General features: G+C 45.9%; 1 protein-coding gene across 1 annotated transcript in view; it reads right to left on the bottom strand.

Moving 5' to 3' along the window:
* Positions 1 to 6,019: 6,019 nt before the first annotated feature.
* Positions 6,020 to 17,859, bottom strand: part of LOC138665051 (lysosomal protective protein-like) — a 131,802-nt gene continuing 119,962 nt past the window's right edge. Inside the window, exon 15 of the mRNA XM_069752202.1 lies at positions 6,020 to 6,414. Within this exon, the coding sequence (XP_069608303.1) occupies positions 6,331 to 6,414 (84 nt within the window). The 3' untranslated portion in view covers positions 6,020 to 6,330. The remainder of the gene's footprint in view (positions 6,415 to 17,859) is intronic.

The following is a 17,859-nucleotide window of genomic DNA, read 5'->3' on the forward strand; positions in this document are numbered from 1 at the left end:
TTCAATGATAATATAGTCCTTTATTGACCGTGGCTCAACATTCCCAGCTAGGAACAAGGCAGGTCTGTCTCGTCTCTGCACCCTCCCTCACCGCTCCCTCCTCATGTTGTAACCTGCCTTGTTCCTAGCTGGGAATGTTGAGCCACGGTCAATAAAGGACTATATTATCATTGAAGATCACGGGTGAGTGCTGCTTTCATTCATCTCCTCATGTTTTGGAAAAAATGTTAAGGCAGATGCTTTGTCCCGTTGCTTTCCTGGGGAGGCAATAAGTGCAAACCGATACCTATTTTACAAAAAGGGGTAGTGATTGCGTCTATATGCTCCAATCTTGAAAGGGAGGTTGCTGACACTCAGGAAGATGCCCATGCTACCTGTCCTCTTGGTAAACTGTTTGTACATCAATCTCCGTCTTATAATCCTCAGTGAACATCATGACACAGTGCTGGCCACCGCAGATCTGCTTCCTCGGCGTTTTTGGTGGCCAGGTGGTTATAAGGATGTTCTGGAGTATGTGGCCGCCTGCAATATCTGTGCGCGTTCTAAGACCTCACATACTCGTCCTTCAGGGGCTCTCCTACCAATGGCTCAGCAGACCGTGGACTTATTTGTCGGTCGATTTTATTACGGATCTACCTGTGTCTGCAGGAAACACTGTAATCCTGGTGGTTGTGGACAGGTTCAGTAAAATGTCTCATTTTATTGCTTTGCCTTACACCAAAACTCTGGCACAAATCTTCGTCAGGGAAATAATAAGACTGCATGGGATTCCTACGGATATTGTTTCAGATCGGGGGGTGCAGTCTATTTCCAAATTCTGGAGGGTGTACTGCACCCGTCTGGGGATTCATTTGTCTTTTCTTTGGCTCTTCACCCGCAGTCTAAGGCTAAGTTCACACTGCGCTAGCAGCAGCCCGTTCAGCACATACACTAACAGGCTGCTGTAACGCAAGTGCCGCTGTTTGCATTGCGCTAGCGCAGATAGAGCATCTGCTAGCTCTATCTGCACTAGCAGTGATGGACCCGGAAACACTGCAGCCCGCGTCTCGGGGTCCGTCTCTCAATGACGGCACATCCCTAGCGCACGCCCATTGTGGCCGTGCGCTAGCGATGCATCCGACATTGCTTTCAATGTTATGCCGCGGTGTAACATAGTCCGTTTAACGGACGACATGAACGCAATGTGAACCAGGCCTAACGGGCAGACTGAACAGGTTAATCAGAATTTAGAGACATATCTTACATGTTTTGTGTCTGAGAATCAGGAGGACTGGGTGACCTACTTACCGTTGGCTGCAGGGCCGGCGTCAGCACCCGGCGTACTCGGGCAAGTGCCGGGGCCCTGGCGAGACAGGGGGGCCCATTCAAGGCCGGCGTTAGGGGCAGGCAGCTGCCAGTGCCTAGGACCACCGCTCCCCCAGGGGCCCTCAGCTAGCGGCCCATCACGGAGCTGACTCGGCAGGGGAGGGGGAGCGGCTGGGGGCTGTCTAATTATACTCACCTACTCCTGGCGGCTGGCGCGGTCCCTGCAGGTCCCCGGCTCTCCAGCTTCTTCCTGTACTGAGCGGTCACATGGTACCGCTCATTACAGTAATGAATATGCGGCTCCACCTCCCATAAGGGTGGAGCCGCATATTCATTACTGTAATGAGCGGTAACGGTGACCGCTCAATACAGGAAGAAGCTGCCGGCGCCAGAAAGCTGGGACGGCACAGCGCCAGGAGCAGGTGAGCATAACGGGGAGGGGAGCGCAGCGCTGCGCGATATTCACCTGCTCCTCGTTCCAGCCACCGCTCCGTCTTCAGCGTCTTCTGCAGTGACGCTGAGGTCAGAGGGCGCGGTGACGTGGTTAGTGCGCGCCCTCTGCCTGAGCATCAGTGCAGAAGACGCTGAAGAAGATGGAGCGGCGGCTAGAATGAGGACAGGTGAATATTGAAAGTGCCGGGGGCCTGAGCGACGGAGAGGTGAGTATGTGATTTATTTATTTTTTATCGCAGCAACAGCAAATGGGGCAAGTGTCTGTACGGAGCATCTTATGGGGCCATAATTAACGTTTGTGCAGCACTATATGGAGCAAGTGTCTGTATGGAGCATCTTATGGGGCAATAACGTTTGTGCAGCACTATATGGGGCAAGTGTCTGTTTGGGGCCATAACATTTGTGCAGCACTATATGGGGTAAGTGTCTGTATGGAGCATCTATGGCGCCATAACGTTTGTGCGGCACTATATGGGGCAAGTGTCTGTATGGGGAATCTATGAGGCCATAACGTTTGTGCAGCACTATATGGGGCAAGTGTCTCTATATACTACATGGCTGTTCTATATACTACGTGGGCCGTGTTATATACTACGTGGGCTGTTATATGCTATGTGGGCTGTGCTATATACTAGATGGCTGTTCTATAAACTACGTGGGCCGTGTTATATACTATGTGGCTGTGTTAAAGGGGGGGCCCACTGAGACTCTTTTGCCCGGGGCCCTCAAAAACCTGGAGCCGGCCCTGGTTGGCTGAATTTGCAGTTAATAATCGCTGTCAGGAATCAACCGTTAAGTCCCCGTTTTTCGGGGCATATGGGTTTCATCCGTAGTTTAGTTCATTCAATGGTGATCTCCCTTCTGGTTTACCGGAGGAGGAACGGTTCTCTTCTTCTATTTCTACTATATGGCAGGGGGTGATTAATAATTTGCAAAAGATGGGTTCGAAATATAAGAGGGTGGCTGATCAGAGACGTTTGGTGGGTCCAGACCTGTGTGTTGGTGACTTGGAATGGCTGTCCTCAAGGAACATTAACCCCTTCACGACATGCTCCGTACTAGTACGGCGCTGAGCCCACATCAAAGTCGCGACATGTCAGCTGTTTTGTACAGCTGACATGTGCGCAATAGCGGCGGGTGAAATCGTGATTCACCCGCCACTATTAACCAGTTAAATGCCGCTGTCAAACGCTGACATCGGCATTTAACTACCGCTTCCGGCCACGCGGCCGGAAATGCGCGCATCGCCGACCCCCGTCACATGATCGAGGGTCTGCGATGCGTCGGCATAGTAACCAGAGGTTTCCTTGAGACCTCTATGGTTACTGATGTCGGCTTGCTGTGAGCGCTACCCTGTGGTTGGCGCTCATAGCAAGCCTGCAATTCAGCTACATAGGAGCGATCTGATGATCGCTGCTATGTAGCAGAGCCAATCAGGCTGTGCCAGCTTCTAAAGTTAAAAAAAGTTTTAAAAAATATGAAAAAAAATAAAATAATAAGTTTAAGTCTCCCCCCTTTCGCCCCATCCGAAATAAAACAATAAAAAAAAAATGAAACATACATATATTTGGTATCACCACGTTCAGAATCGCCCGATCTATTAATAAATAAAAGCATTAACCTGATCGCTAAACAGCGTAGTGAGAAAAAAATTAAAAACGCCAGAATTACGTTTTTTTGGTCGCCGCGACACGTATCTGCATAAAAGTGGTATCATTAAAAACGCCAGCTTTGCACACAAAAAATAAACCCTCACCTTACCCAAGATCCCAAAAAATTGAAACGCTACGGTTATCGGAAAATGGTGCAATTTTTTTTTTTAGCAAAGTTTTGAATTTTTTTCCACCACTTAAATAAAAAATAACCTAGACATGTTTGGTGTCTATGAACTCGTAATGACCTGGAGAATCATAATGGCAGGTCAGTTTCAGCATTTAGTGAACCTAGCAAAAAGCCAAACAAAAAACAAGTGTGGGATTGAACTTATTTTGCAATTTCACCACACTTGGAATTTTTTTCCCGTTTTCTAGTACAAGACATGGTAAAACCAATGGTGCCCTTCAAAAGTACAACTCGTCCCACAAATAATAAGCTCTCACATGGCCACATTGATGGAAAAATATAAAAGTTATGGCTCTGGAAAGGAGGGGAGCGAAAAACGAAAACGCAAAAACGAAAAAGGGCTGCAGCGTGAAGGGGTTAAGCTAAAGGTTCCATCTTGGAAATTGGGTCCCAGGTTTATTGGTCCTTATTAAGATCTTAGCCGTCATAAATCCGATAGCATTCCGCCTTGCTCCGCCACCTAATTTTAAAATCCATAATGTTTTTCACCGTTCACTTCTCAAGAAGTACGTGGCATCGACAGGACCTTCACCTCTGCCACCTTCTCCTGTCGTTGTCGATGGTAATATGGAGTTCCAGATAGCAAAGGTCTTAGACTCTCTTCTTGTTCGTCGGTCACTTCAATACATGGTACATTGGAAGGGGTACGGTTCTGAGGAGAGGATGTGGGTTCCAGCTTCTGACGTCCATGCGACGAGACTGGTTCAGGCCTTTCATGTGACCCACCCAGATAAACCAGGCCCTGAGGTTTCGGAGGTCCCTTGTAGAAGGGGGGGGGGTACTGTCATGGAGTTACCGTGAAAGAGCAGTACTAGAAGACAGCAGCGTCTGATGGCTCCTGCTTCACCGCTGAGAAGAAGCACTTCTCCGGTGTATTAAATGTGTTTGTTTTCTTTCAGTAGGACAGGGGTTAATTGACCATGTGGAAATCCCTGCTTTCAGCTGTTATCGGTTAGCCACTCCTCTCTCCTATAAAAGCTAGGCCTTCTAGCCAGATCCTTGTCTGAGTTAGCACTTGCTAGATAGACCTGGAGAGTGAAGAGCTGGGGTCTGGAGAACTGGAGTTCATTGTGCGATTGTTGCTTGGTTTATACACTTGGAAATTCCTCATCCTTACCTGCCTTAATTTCTTCCCCCATCCTTCACACCCTGGTGAATACCTCTGTTATTTGTGAGAGTATGTGAGTGGAAATTTCTTTTACCCTTGTCTCTCTTCCCCGAGTGGGGGAAAGGGACAGACACAGGGCTGCAGTTAGGAGACAGGGCACGGGTGGAGGACCCGGCATCCTCACCATCTGAGGTATCCCGGGGAACAGGGCGAATCCTATCGTGACACCTGCCTCCTATTCTTACATACTGTATATACCGTTGTTTGAAAAACAAAAAAAAATTAACATTCATCATGTAGGCACTGGCGCCTGCACCGGAGCATTATATGATGTATAATATGCATAATTTATCTGAATCAAAATGGCGCCGGAGGTTGCGCTGTAGCATCTCTCGTTCTGATAGATACTACTGCGCAGGTGCCACTGTCAGTGCCATTTTACTAAAGAAAAAAATTTAGGCTCCATCAAGATGGCGCAGGTGGCATTTTGCTAGAGAAAAAAAAATTGTCTTCATCAAAATGGTGACACCTGTGCAGTAACATTTATCGGTGATCTGATAGGTGCCATTGCGCATCTTGATGGAGCTTAAATTTGTTTCTCTAGCAAAATGGCGCCAGCGTAGTAGCATCTATCAGAACACGATAGATGCCACTGCACAGGCACGACTGTCCGGCACCATTTTGATTAAGATATTTTTTTTTTTCTAACAAAACAATAAGACTAAGGCTATGTGCACACGTTCAGGATTTCTCGCAGAAAATTCCTGAGAAAAACCGGACATTTTCTGCAAGAAATCTGCATGCGGGTTTTGCCGCGTTTTTTTTTCCGGATATTTCCCAATGCATTTTGTAGTGGGAAATCCGCAAAAAACCCACAAAATTAATGAACATGCTGCGGTTTTTACCGCGATGCGTTTTTTCCGTGGAAAAAAACGCATCATGTGCACAAAACATGCGGAATTCATTCTAAATGATGAGATGCTTATAGTATGCTTTTTTTTTTGCGGTTTTATAGCGTTTTTATCAGGAAAAACCGTGAAAAAAATGCAACGTGTGCACACAGCCTTATTAAAATGAATGTATGCATATCATACATTGCATCATGCTAATCATGTTACAGCGCAGGAACCTCCACTGCCGCCTGCATGATGATTGTTAAACTTTTTTTATTTTTTTATTCAGTATGTAAAATAGGGGGCAGGTCGCTGAGGGATCAGTGACCTGACATAAGCCATACAGATGAATATGTAATCAGAGCACCACATAAAGCCCTGCCCACAAATGAAGATTAAACAACAACCACAAGACTGATTTCATCAACCCAGGTATCAATTTAATCTGTATAATGGTGCCGACCTGACAGTGTCTGTAGGTTGCTGTGCACAATCCGCTGACAGGTTCCCTTTTAGTTACATCTTCTGCACGAAAAATGGTACAATCTACAATAATCATGAGAAATCTTTGCCTTGCTTTTGTATAAGAAAAATTTATTGTTGCTAGGCGACTGACAATTTACCAATACTGGAAAGCCATCCATAACATTTAAGCAAACTGTTCTATGGGAACAGTAACGTAGAAGCAGTCACGAGTGATCCATTGTGCCATGAGTTTGGACTGGAGGCCTAGAAGGGCTCATTATCGATGAATCGTTTGAACATTTGAAAAGCCTCCAAAGGTTTGTCCGTTGGCACCATGTGACCAGCTCCCTGTCAATCAAAGAAAAAACATTGAAAATATAGTTTTTTTTCTAACATTCGGAATGTAAGATCCCCAGGCAAAGAATGGATCTTATGAGAGTTTTATACTGTGCTATCTAACATTATTCTAAAAAATAAGCAAAAAAGGAAAATCAGATATATAGCAAGACAATAAATATTAAGTGTTTAGCCAAGGTTTCCAGAAGTATAAGGGTATGTGCAGGGCCTCCATCAGGGCATTACTGTCCTTACTGGAGTACGGGGTCTGATGAGCAGAGGGGTCAGTAACTGTGAGGATGTGAGGACGCACGCTCAGTTGGAATCTATTACCATGCAGGAGGCTTTCCGCACGGTAAGGGTAAGTTCACACAGGGTGTTTTTGCTTCGATTTTTTATTTTTTTTTCCCCTGCTAAATTTCAGCTGCTTTTTACAGTACCAGCAAAGCCTATGAGATTTCAGAATTCTCATGCGAACACATTGGGTTTTTGTGTGATCAGTATTTTGTGCTTTCTGCGTTTTTTTTTTACATTGGGCATGTCACTTCTTTCAGCGTTTTTCCAGCATTCTCCACGCATTGACTTGAAAGGATGGTGAAAAACGCTGCAAATACGCAAGGTTGACTTTTCTTGCAGCATATTTGCTGCAGAAAAGTCAAGGAGAGCCGGATGTGACGTCACACTCGGCTCTGCTACATCTAGATGCGTTCATGCAGTCTGTCATCCAGCAGAACGGATGCAATCCCCATTCACTTGAATGGAGGGTCTGACAATACAGTGTTTGACACGCTGTCATATGCATGACAGCGCGGCAAACACCGCTTCTGATCGGCAGGGAAATCCTCCCCGCTGGTCAGAGAGCCACGCTTCCCATGCTGTCAGAAGACAGTGGGGAGCACTCAGCTGTGATCGAAGGTGTAAACTTCACCTCTGGTCACTGGTGTCAGCTGATGGGACTACTGCTCCCAAAATCTGACACCTACAGCCGCTAATTACAGTGAGAGCAGGAGCGGCAGATGAACGTTTTCATCTGCCGCTCCTGTGCTATAAATAAATAAATTTAAAAAACGGCGTGAGTGCCCCCTTAATTTTGATAACCAGCCAGACAAAACTCACAGCTGGGGGCTGCAACCCCCAGCTGTCAGCTTCAGCAAGGCTAGTTATCAAGAATAGAGGGGTCCTCACGCTTTATTTAAATTTAAATAAATAATTTAAAAAAACGGCGTGGGGTCCCCCCCATTTTTGACAACCAGCCTTGCTAAACCTCACAGCTGGGGGCTGGTAAGGGGCCATTGATATAGGCCCCCCCAGCCTAAAAATAGCAGCCCACAGCTGCCCAGAAAAGGTGCATCTATTAGATGTGCCAATTCTGGCGCTTTGCCTGGCTCTTCCCACTTGCCCTGTAGCAGTGGCAAGCTGGGTAATGAGGGGTCAATGTCACCTTCCTATTGAAAGGTGACATTAAGCTGGCTTAGTAATGGAGAGGCGTCAATAAGACACCTATCCATTACTAATCCTATAGTAATTAAAGAGTTAAATAAACACACACAGTAAGAAAAAAAGTATTTTAATGAAATAAAACACCACACAGTTTTTGGCCATCTTTTTATTGTTCTGCCATTCCAAGTGAAGCCGTCGATCTTCTGTAATAAAAATAAAATAAAAAAGCAAAAGTATGCTCCCTGCTCCGTTGTAGTCCAATATAACGAGTGTCCCACACAGAATCTGGGGGAGATAAAGATTATAACCGGGAGCGCTGCTAATATGACCACCCCTGGCTGTAAGCGACTGGGGAATGAATGAGACGGAGCAGGTGCAGGCTCATTAGCGAGCGGTGATGTCACCGAGCCTGCACTCCCTCACAGCCTGACCTGAAGTTACATCTACACCGTGGGAAAATGCCGGGGAAGAGGTTACCGCAGGAAATGTATCTATTCAATTCTATCTATTCTATCTATCTATTCTATCCTGTCAATCTACAGGAAGTTGTTTTTTTTTCTCTGTGTCCACTCAACTTTATTGGCATGCAAAAAGAGAAAAAAAATGCATGAAAAAAACGCAACAAAAACGCACTTAAACCTGCGTTTTTGGCACAGCTTCTTTCCTGCCAAGATGATGATGGTTTTGCTGCAGAAAAAAAACGCAGCAAAAACACCCTGTGTGAACTTACCCTAATAGTTAACAGCTGCCAGACAATTACAGGCCAGCAACTGACGTTGGCGTGCACGTCGCCAGCATATGACGTCACTATCATGCACCGGCTCGTCCGTACCTCAGGTAGATGAAGGAAGATGACGCCACTACACCGCGGACAGGTAAGGAGAAACTTTTTTCTTTGTAACGCACCACTATGGGGACACGATAGGAGATCAGACAAGGCAGAATGTAGACGATATGGGGGAAGAATGGTGATGACATGGGGCAGAATGGAGACACGTAGGAGCAGAATGGAGATGACATGGGGCAGAATGGAGATAACATGGGGCAGGATTGAATCATATGGGGGCAGGATGTAGTCACATGTGAGCAGTATGGAGTCTGTCACGGTCGTGGTTTGAGGAACCACGGGCCACGGAGAGCCTGGAGGGGCATGACTAAGTGATCACCTGACTATTCACTAGAGCCTCTGATGGTGAGGTTAGACTTGGCTCCCGATGAACGCCAGGTGCCACTCCAGGACAGACCAACGGTCGTACAGCAGCTGGACCCAGAGGACAGACAGAATGGAGCAGCAGGCAAAGCTTGTATCAGAGACAGAGTTTGCGTCTGAGTGTAGCTAGCAGGATTAGCTTCTTAGTGCTGCTAGCAGGATTAGCTTCTGAGTGAAGATAGCAGGATTAGCTTCTGAGTGCAGCAAGCAGGATTTGCTTCTGAGTGCAGCAAGCAGGATCTGTTCTTAGAGTATGACAGGCTGGATTTGTAATTGTAGTACAGCAGGTAGGATTTGTACTTAGAGTATAGCAGGCAGGACCTGCACTGGTATGCGACCTTACACAACATAGAATGCAGGGTCGGCGTCAGCACCCGGCATACCCGGGCAAGTGCTGGGGCCCTGGTGAGACAGGGGGCCCCATTCAGGGCCGGCGTTAGGGGCAGGCAGCTGCCTAGGGGGGCCCTCAGCTAGCAGCACATCATGCAGCCGCTACGGGGCCTCTGTGAGGCAGGGGGGGGCCCGCCTGTCGCCAGCGCCAACTCCCCCGCCGACGCATTGAACTATATCGGCATCTGCCAGTAAAGTTCAAAGCAAATGAAGGAGGAGAGAGCGTCACCTGACGCTCCCTCTCCCATCATGCCGCTGCGGGTGCGCGATAACGTCATCACGCACTCGCTGTGTGTCAGGCAGTGCAGCGGCAGCCGCCGAGACCAGAGCAGAGAGCAGCACGGACACGTTGAGGGGTGAGGAGTGTTTTTTTTTTTTTTTAACTATAACAGTGAGTACTGGACTATGGTGCCATTCTTGGGGGGGAGGGGGGCTGTGCTGTATACTGCATGTCTGTGCTATATACTACATGGCTGTGTTATATACTACGTGAGCTGTTATATTCTATGTGGGCCGTTATATGCTACGTGGGCTGTGCTATATACTACATGGCTGTTCTATATACTACCTGGGCCGTGTTATATACTATGTGGCTGTGCTATATACTATATGGGCTGTTATATGCTACGTGGGCTGTGCTATATACTACATGGCTGTTCTATATACTACGTGGGCCACGTTATATACTACGTGGGCTGTTATATGATACGTGGCTGTTCTATATACTTTGTGGCTGTGCTATATACTATATGAGCTATTATATGCTACGTGGGCTGTGCTATATACTACATGACTGTTCTATATACTACGTGGGCTGTGCTATATACTACTTGGCTCTTCTATATACTACATGGGCCGTGTTATATAATATGTGGCTGTGCTATACTATATGGGCTGTTATATACTACATGGCTGTGTTATATGCTACGTGGCTGTGTTATATACTACATGGCTGTGTTATGTGATCATGAATCATGATATGTGATAAAGGAGGGGCCCACTGAGACTCTTTTGCCCGGGGCCCTCAAAAACCTGGAGCCGGCCCTGATAGAACGAAACAGGAATGTTGCTCAAGCACATCCCCAGTGGAGAGGAAGCAATACATACATATTAGCAAGTGCACGCGCTGGCCCTTTAATAGGGCGGGAGCGCGCACCTGCCCTTAGCACATAGCCAGAGGCCAGGCTGGAAGTGATGCTGGGAGCATGTTGAGCATGTGGAAGAGGAGCCAACTGCAGTGCGAGTGAGTGACCTGACACGCCGGGAAGTCGGCATAGTGCTAACATATACAGAAATCCTATGTGTAATGTCAATGGTGATTCCTGTATTACCTGTACACTGACACTATATACAGAGCTCCTGTGTATACTGTCACCACTGATCACTGTACTAGGCTAGTTTTACACTTGCGTTAAAAAAACGCAGCATTAAAAACGCATCCACAGGTGGTGAAAAAAACGCATGTAAACGCGTTCAAACACTGCGTTTTTTAGACGCATGCGTTTTCGTATGCGGTAAAAAAAAGCCGCGTTTACATGGGTTTTTTAACGCGTTTGCGTTTTTTAAAAGCATGATGAGAAATTTCACAAGAGAAAAATCAAGATCCAGACACCGCCAATGGGACTACAGAGGGAGTGTGACATGACTCTGTGGACCAAAATATGGAAAAATTGTAGCTATCAAAATGTGGTAACGCAAAAAATATTTTTTGGAATAAAAAGCGTCTTTTGTGTGACAGCTGCCGATCATAAAAAATCAACTAGAAAACCCACTATAAATAGAAATGGTTAGGGTTTGGATCCCTAGGGTTAGGGTTTGGATCCCTAGGGTTAGGGTTAGGGTTTGGATCCCTAGGGTTAGGGTTAGGGTTAGGGTTTGGATCCCTTTATCACCTTGATGGGTTAGGGTTAGGGATAGGGTTTGGATCCCTAGGGTTAGGGTTAGGGTTTGGATCTCTTTATCACCTTGATGGGTTAGGGTTAGGGTTTGGATCCCTTTATCACCTTGATGGTGGGGGGTGGCTTAAAAGTGTGTACAATTGTTTTTCTCTATGGAAACGCATGCGTTAAAAAATGCAACAAAATGCATGTGCTAAAAAACACATGCGTTTACATAGACAGCAATACGTTTTTTTGCCGCAAAAAACGCCTCTAGAAATTACTACATGTTGCATTTCCGCAACAAAACGCAAGCATAGAAACGACGCATGCGTCGTCAAACGCGGCAAAACGCATACACAAAAAAATGCATGCGTTTTTAATGTTAAATATAGGGGGGAAAAAACGCATGCTTTTTTTGCGTTAAAACGCAGCGGCAAAAAACGCAAATGTGAAACCAGCCTTACCTCTATACTGACATTATACACTGTGTACTATGTACATAGCTCCTGTGTATAATGGCACTTGTGGTAATATTAGAATTTTGTTTTTCTATTAATGATCAGTATGTGGTGGTGATATGTGATCTGCTCATGGTGTGGCAGTATTTGTCCCTTGTATGTGGCATTATTCGGTCACTATTTTGTTGCAATATGTGGTCTAGTTATGGTGTGGCGATAGTTGTCCCTTGCATGTGGTATTATTTAGTCGCTATGTGGTGGAAATATGTGGTCTGGTCATGGTATGGCAGTATTTCTCCCTTGTACATGGTATTATTCAGTCACTATGTGGTGGTAATGTGGTTCGACCATGGTTTGATGATATTTTTCCCTTGCATGTGGAATTATACGGTCACTAAGTGATGGTAATATGTGGTCCGGCCATAATGAAATGGTATTTGTCCCTTGTATGTGGTATTATTCAATCACTATGTTGTGGTAATATGTGGTTTTGTCATGGTTTTGCGGTATTTTTCCCTTGCACATGATATTATTTAGTCACTATGTGTTGGTAACATGTGGTCTGGCCATGGTGTGATGGTATTTGTTCCTTATATGTGGTATTATACGGTCGCTATGTGGTGGCAATATGCGATCTGATGATAATGTCATGATAATTGTGGCTTGTATGTGGTATTATTCGGTCACTATTTGGTGTAATATGTGGTCTGGCCATGGTGTGATGGTAATTTTTCTTTGCACGTGATATTATTCGGTTACTATGTGATGTAATACGTGGTCTGATCATGGCGTGACTCCTTCTCTAAAACAAAAATAAATAAAAATATACTTAAAAATAGTATTGGGTATTTTAAGAAATGTTTACTAGGTTAGAGTACAGTAGGGCCCAGCCAAAAGAGTATACCTTGTTGTGGTGGCAGCTTAAAAAATATTTTGGCCAAAACAAAAGCTAATGGCTATATATGTGATCTGGTGTTCGATAGGAATTGTTAATGTGTGATTCATGAAGCCATGGTGAGGAAGTGGAGTTTTTCCAAGAGTGGGCGATGCGAGGTGGAGGCGGAGATGAGGTGGAATCTCAAAGGGGCTGAAAATGTTGCCAGATAATACTGGACTAAACGTGTTTTGTATGTGGTTTTTGATGTGTTAATGTCCCTTTCACTAGTATGGTTGAAAAATGCTGCAAAAATGCTGAAAGAATCGACATGCTGCAGATTTGAAACTGGTTGAAATTTACAAAAATAAAATAAAAAATGTGTCAATGAGATTTCACTTTCTGCTGGTACAGTAAAATTCTGCATTTTTTTCTCTACTAAAAAGTGCTGAAAAAATGAGGGGGGAAATGAGTCAAAAACACAAAGTGTGAATGTACCATAAGAAACTGAATGCAAAAGAGTAGAGAAGGCATTCTTACAGTGAGATGAGACAATGTCACTGCATTATTGTGTAGGGGAGATCTGTGCAAAACATTCATAGTTTGCCCTGACAACTTATTGATTTGAATAGAAATTTGTCATGTCCCCCCATGTTGAACACTTGCTGCCAGGCCTTCCCGCAAAATACAGTTGGAGTTCCAATCTGCAAGAGAGATTAATTGTAAACTGTGACAAATATGTTTAGACTAGATGGAGGCCCTATGCTTTTGCATCGGGAGGGGGGTAATGTCACGATGAGGGCAGGCTTTGCAGCATCGAGAATCTCTCCCCCCCATGTGCTCACCCACCTATCCACTCTCTCTTTCCCCATGTGCTGACTTCTCCCGTCTGTGCTGTTGGCATATGTGTTATGCTGTGCTATCAGGCAACACAGTGTGCAGTAATCAGCGCACATACAGTGATATGGCAATAACCCAAAAACAATAGAACAAGCTCTGAGACGTGGAATCTCTGCAGACTGCAATACCTGAACCTATCCTCACACAACTAAAAGCAGCAGTGGATTGCGCCTAACACTACCTATGCAACTCGGCACTGCCTGAGGAGCTGACTAGCCTGAAGATAGAAATACAAGCCTGACTTGCCTCAGAGAAATACCCCAAAGGAATAGGCAGCCCCCCACATATAATGACTGTTAGCAAGATGAAAAGACAAAACGTAGGAATGAAATAGATTCAGCAAAGTGAGGCCCGATATTCTAGACAGAGCGAGGATAGCAAAGAGAACTATGCAGTCTACAAAAAACCCTAAAGCAGAACCACGCAAAGGGGGGCAAAAAGACCCACCGTGCCGAACTAACGGCACGGCGGTGCACCCTTTGCGTCTCAGAGCTTCCAGCAAAAGAGAATAGCACAGCTGGACAGAAAAAACGGAAAACAAAAACAAAGTAACACTTATCTAGCAGAGCAGCAGGCCACAGGAAAGATGCAGTAGCTCAGATCCAACACTGGAACCTTGACAAGGAGCAAGGAAGACAGACTCAGGTGGAGTTAAATAGCAAGGCAGCCAACGAGCTCACCAAAACACCTGAGGGAGGAAGCCCAGAGGCTGCAATACCACTTGTGACCACAGGAGTGAATTCAGCCACAGAATTCACAACAGTACCCCCCCCTTGAGGAGGGGTCACTGAACCCTCACCAGAACCCCCAGGCCGACCAGGATGAGCCACATGAAAGGCACGAACAAGATCTGGGGCATGGACATCAGAGGCAAAAACCCAGGAATTATCCTCCTGAGCATAACCCTTCCATTTGACCAGATAATGGAGTTTCCGTCTAGAGACATGAGAATCCAAAATTTTCTCCACAATATACTCCAATTCCCCCTCCACCAAAACAGGGGCAGGAGGCTCCACAGATGGAACCATAGGTGCCACGTATCTTCTCAACAACGACCTATGGAATACATTATGTATGGAAAAGGAGTCTGGGAGGGTCAGACGAAAAGACACCGGATTGAGAATCTCAGAAATCCTATACGGACCAATAAAACGAGGTTTAAATTTAGGAGAGGAAACCTTCATAGGAATATGACGAGAAGATAACCAAACCAGATCCCCAACACGAAGTCGGGGACCCACACGGCGTCTACGATTAGCGAAAAGCTGAGCCTTCTCCTGGGACAAGGTCAAATTGTCCACTACCTGAGTCCAGATCTGCTGCAACCTGTCCACCACAGAATCCACACCAGGACAGTCCGAAGACTCAACCTGTCCTGAAGAGAAACGAGGATGGAACCCAGAATTGCAGAAAAATGGAGAGACCAAGGTAGCCGAGCTGGCCCGATTATTAAGGGCGAACTCAGCCAACGGCAAAAATGACACCCAATCATCCTGGTCAGCAGAAACAAAACATCTCAGATATGTTTCCAAGGTCTGATTGGTTCGTTCGGTCTGGCCATTAGTCTGAGGATGGAAGGCCGAGGAAAAAGATAGGTCAATGCCCATCCTACCACAAAAGGCTCGCCAGAACCTCGAGACAAACTGGGAACCTCTGTCAGAAACAATATTCTCAGGAATGCCATGCAAACGAACCACATGCTGGAAGAACAAAGGCACCAAATCAGAGGAGGAAGGCAATTTAACCAAGGGCACCAGATGGACCATTTTAGAAAAGCGATCACAGACCACCCAAATGACCGACATCTTTTGAGAAACGGGAAGGTCAGAAATGAAATCCATCGAAATATGTGTCCAAGGCCTCTTCGGGACCGGCAAGGGCAAAAGCAACCCACTGGCACGTGAACAGCAGGGCTTAGCCCTAGCACAAATCCCACAGGACTGCACAAAAGCACGCACATCCCGTGACAGAGATGGCCACCAGAAGGATCTAGCCACTAACTCTCTGGTACCAAAGATTCCTGGATGACCAGCCAGCACCGAACAATGAAGTTCAGAGATAACTTTACTAGTCCACCTATCAGGGACAAACAGTTTCTCGGCCGGACAACGATCAGGTTTATTAGCCTGAAATTTCTGCAACACTCTCCGCAAATCAGGAGAGATGGCAGACACAATGACTCCTTCCTTGAGGATACTCGCTGGCTCAGATAACCCCGGAGAGTCGGGCACAAAACTCCTAGACAGAGCATCCGCCTTCACATTTTTAGAGCCCGGAAGGTACGAAATCACAAAATCAAAACGAGCAAAAAATAACGACCAACGGGCCTGTCTAGGATTCAAGCGCTTGGCAGACTCGAGATAAGTAAGATTCTTATGATCAGTCAATACCACCACGCGATGCTTAGCTCCCTCAAGCCAATGACGCCACTCCTCGAATGCCCACTTCATGGCCAGCAACTCTCGGTTGCCCACATCATAATTACGCTCAGCAGCAGAAAAGTTCCTGGAAAAGAAAGCACATGGTTTCAACACTGAGCAACCAGAACCTCTCTGTGACAAAACCGCCCCTGCTCCAATCTCAGAAGCATCAACCTCGACCTGGAACGGAAGAGAAACATCTGGTTGACACAACACAGGGGCACAGCAAAAACGACGCTTCAACTCCTGAAAAGCTTCCACGGCAGCAGAAGACCAATTAACCAAATCAGCACCCTTCTTGGTCAAATCGGTCAATGGTCTGGCAATGCTAGAAAAATTACAGATGAAGCGACGATAAAAATTAGCAAAGCCCAGGAATTTCTGCAGACTTTTCAGAGATGTCGGCTGAGTCCAATCCTGGATGGCCTGGACCTTAACCGGATCCATCTCGATAGTAGAAGGGGAAAAGATGAACCCCAAAAATGAAACTTTCTGCACACCGAAGAGACACTTTGATCCCTTCACGAACAAGGAATTAGCACGCAGTACCTGGAAAACCATTCTGACTTGCTTCACATGAGACTCCCAATCATCAGAGAAGATCAAAATGTCATCCAAGTAAACAATCAGGAATTTATCCAGATACTCACGGAAAATGTCATGCAAAAAAGACTGAAAAACAGATGGAGCATTGGCAAGTCCGAACGGCATCACCAGATACTCAAAATGACCCTCGGGCGTATTAAATGCCGTTTTCCATTCATCTCCCTGCCTGATTCTCACCAGATTATACGCACCACGAAGATCAATCTTAGTAAACCAACTAGCCCCCTTAATCCGAGCAAACAAGTCAGATATCAATGGCAAGGGATACTGAAACTTAACAGTGATCTTATTAAGAAGGCGGTAATCAATACACGGTCTTAGCGAACCATCCTTTTTGGCTACAAAAAAGAACCCTGCTCCCAATGGTGATGACGATGGGCGAATATGTCCCTTCTCCAGGGATTCTTTCACATAACTGCGCATAGCGGTGTGTTCAGGCACGGACAAATTAAATAAACGACCCTTAGGGAATTTACTACCAGGAATCAAATTGATAGCACAATCACAATTCCTATGCGGAGGTAGGGCATCAGACTTGGGCTCTTCAAATACATCCTGAAAGTCAGACAAGAACTCTGGGATGTCAGAAGGAATGGATGACGAAATAGACAAAAATGGAACATCACCATGTACTCCCTGACAACCCCAGCTGGTTACCGACATAGAGTTCCAATCCAATACTGGATTATGGGTTTGTAGCCATGGCAACCCCAATACGACCACATCTTGCAGATTATGCAGTACCAGAAAGCGAATAACTTCCTGATGTGCAGGAGCCATGCACATGGTCAGCTGGGCCCAGTACTGAGGCTTATTCTTGGCCAAAGGTGTAGCATCAATTCCTCTCAACGGAATAGGACACCGCAAAGGCTCCAAGAAAAATCCACAACGTTTAGCATAATCCAAATCCATCAGATTCAGGGCAGCGCCTGAATCCACAAACGCCATGACAGAATACGATGACAAAGAGCATATCAAGGTAATGGACAGAAGGAATTTGGACTGTACAGTACCAATGACGGCAGAGCTATCGAACCGCCTAGTGCGCTTAGGACAATTAGAAATAGCATGAGCGGAATCACCACAGTAGAAACACAGCCTGTTCAGACGTCTGTGTTCTTGCCGTTCAACTTTAGTCATAGTCCTGTCGCACTGCATAGGCTCAGGTTTACTCTCAGACAATACCACCAGATGGTGCACAGATTTACGCTCGCGCAAGCGACGACCGATCTGAATGGCCAAGGACATAGACTCATTCAAACCAGCAGGCATAGGAAAT

This window comes from Ranitomeya imitator, chromosome 2 (assembly GCF_032444005.1).
Source record: "Ranitomeya imitator isolate aRanImi1 chromosome 2, aRanImi1.pri, whole genome shotgun sequence".
Classification (NCBI taxonomy): domain Eukaryota; kingdom Metazoa; phylum Chordata; class Amphibia; order Anura; family Dendrobatidae; genus Ranitomeya; species Ranitomeya imitator.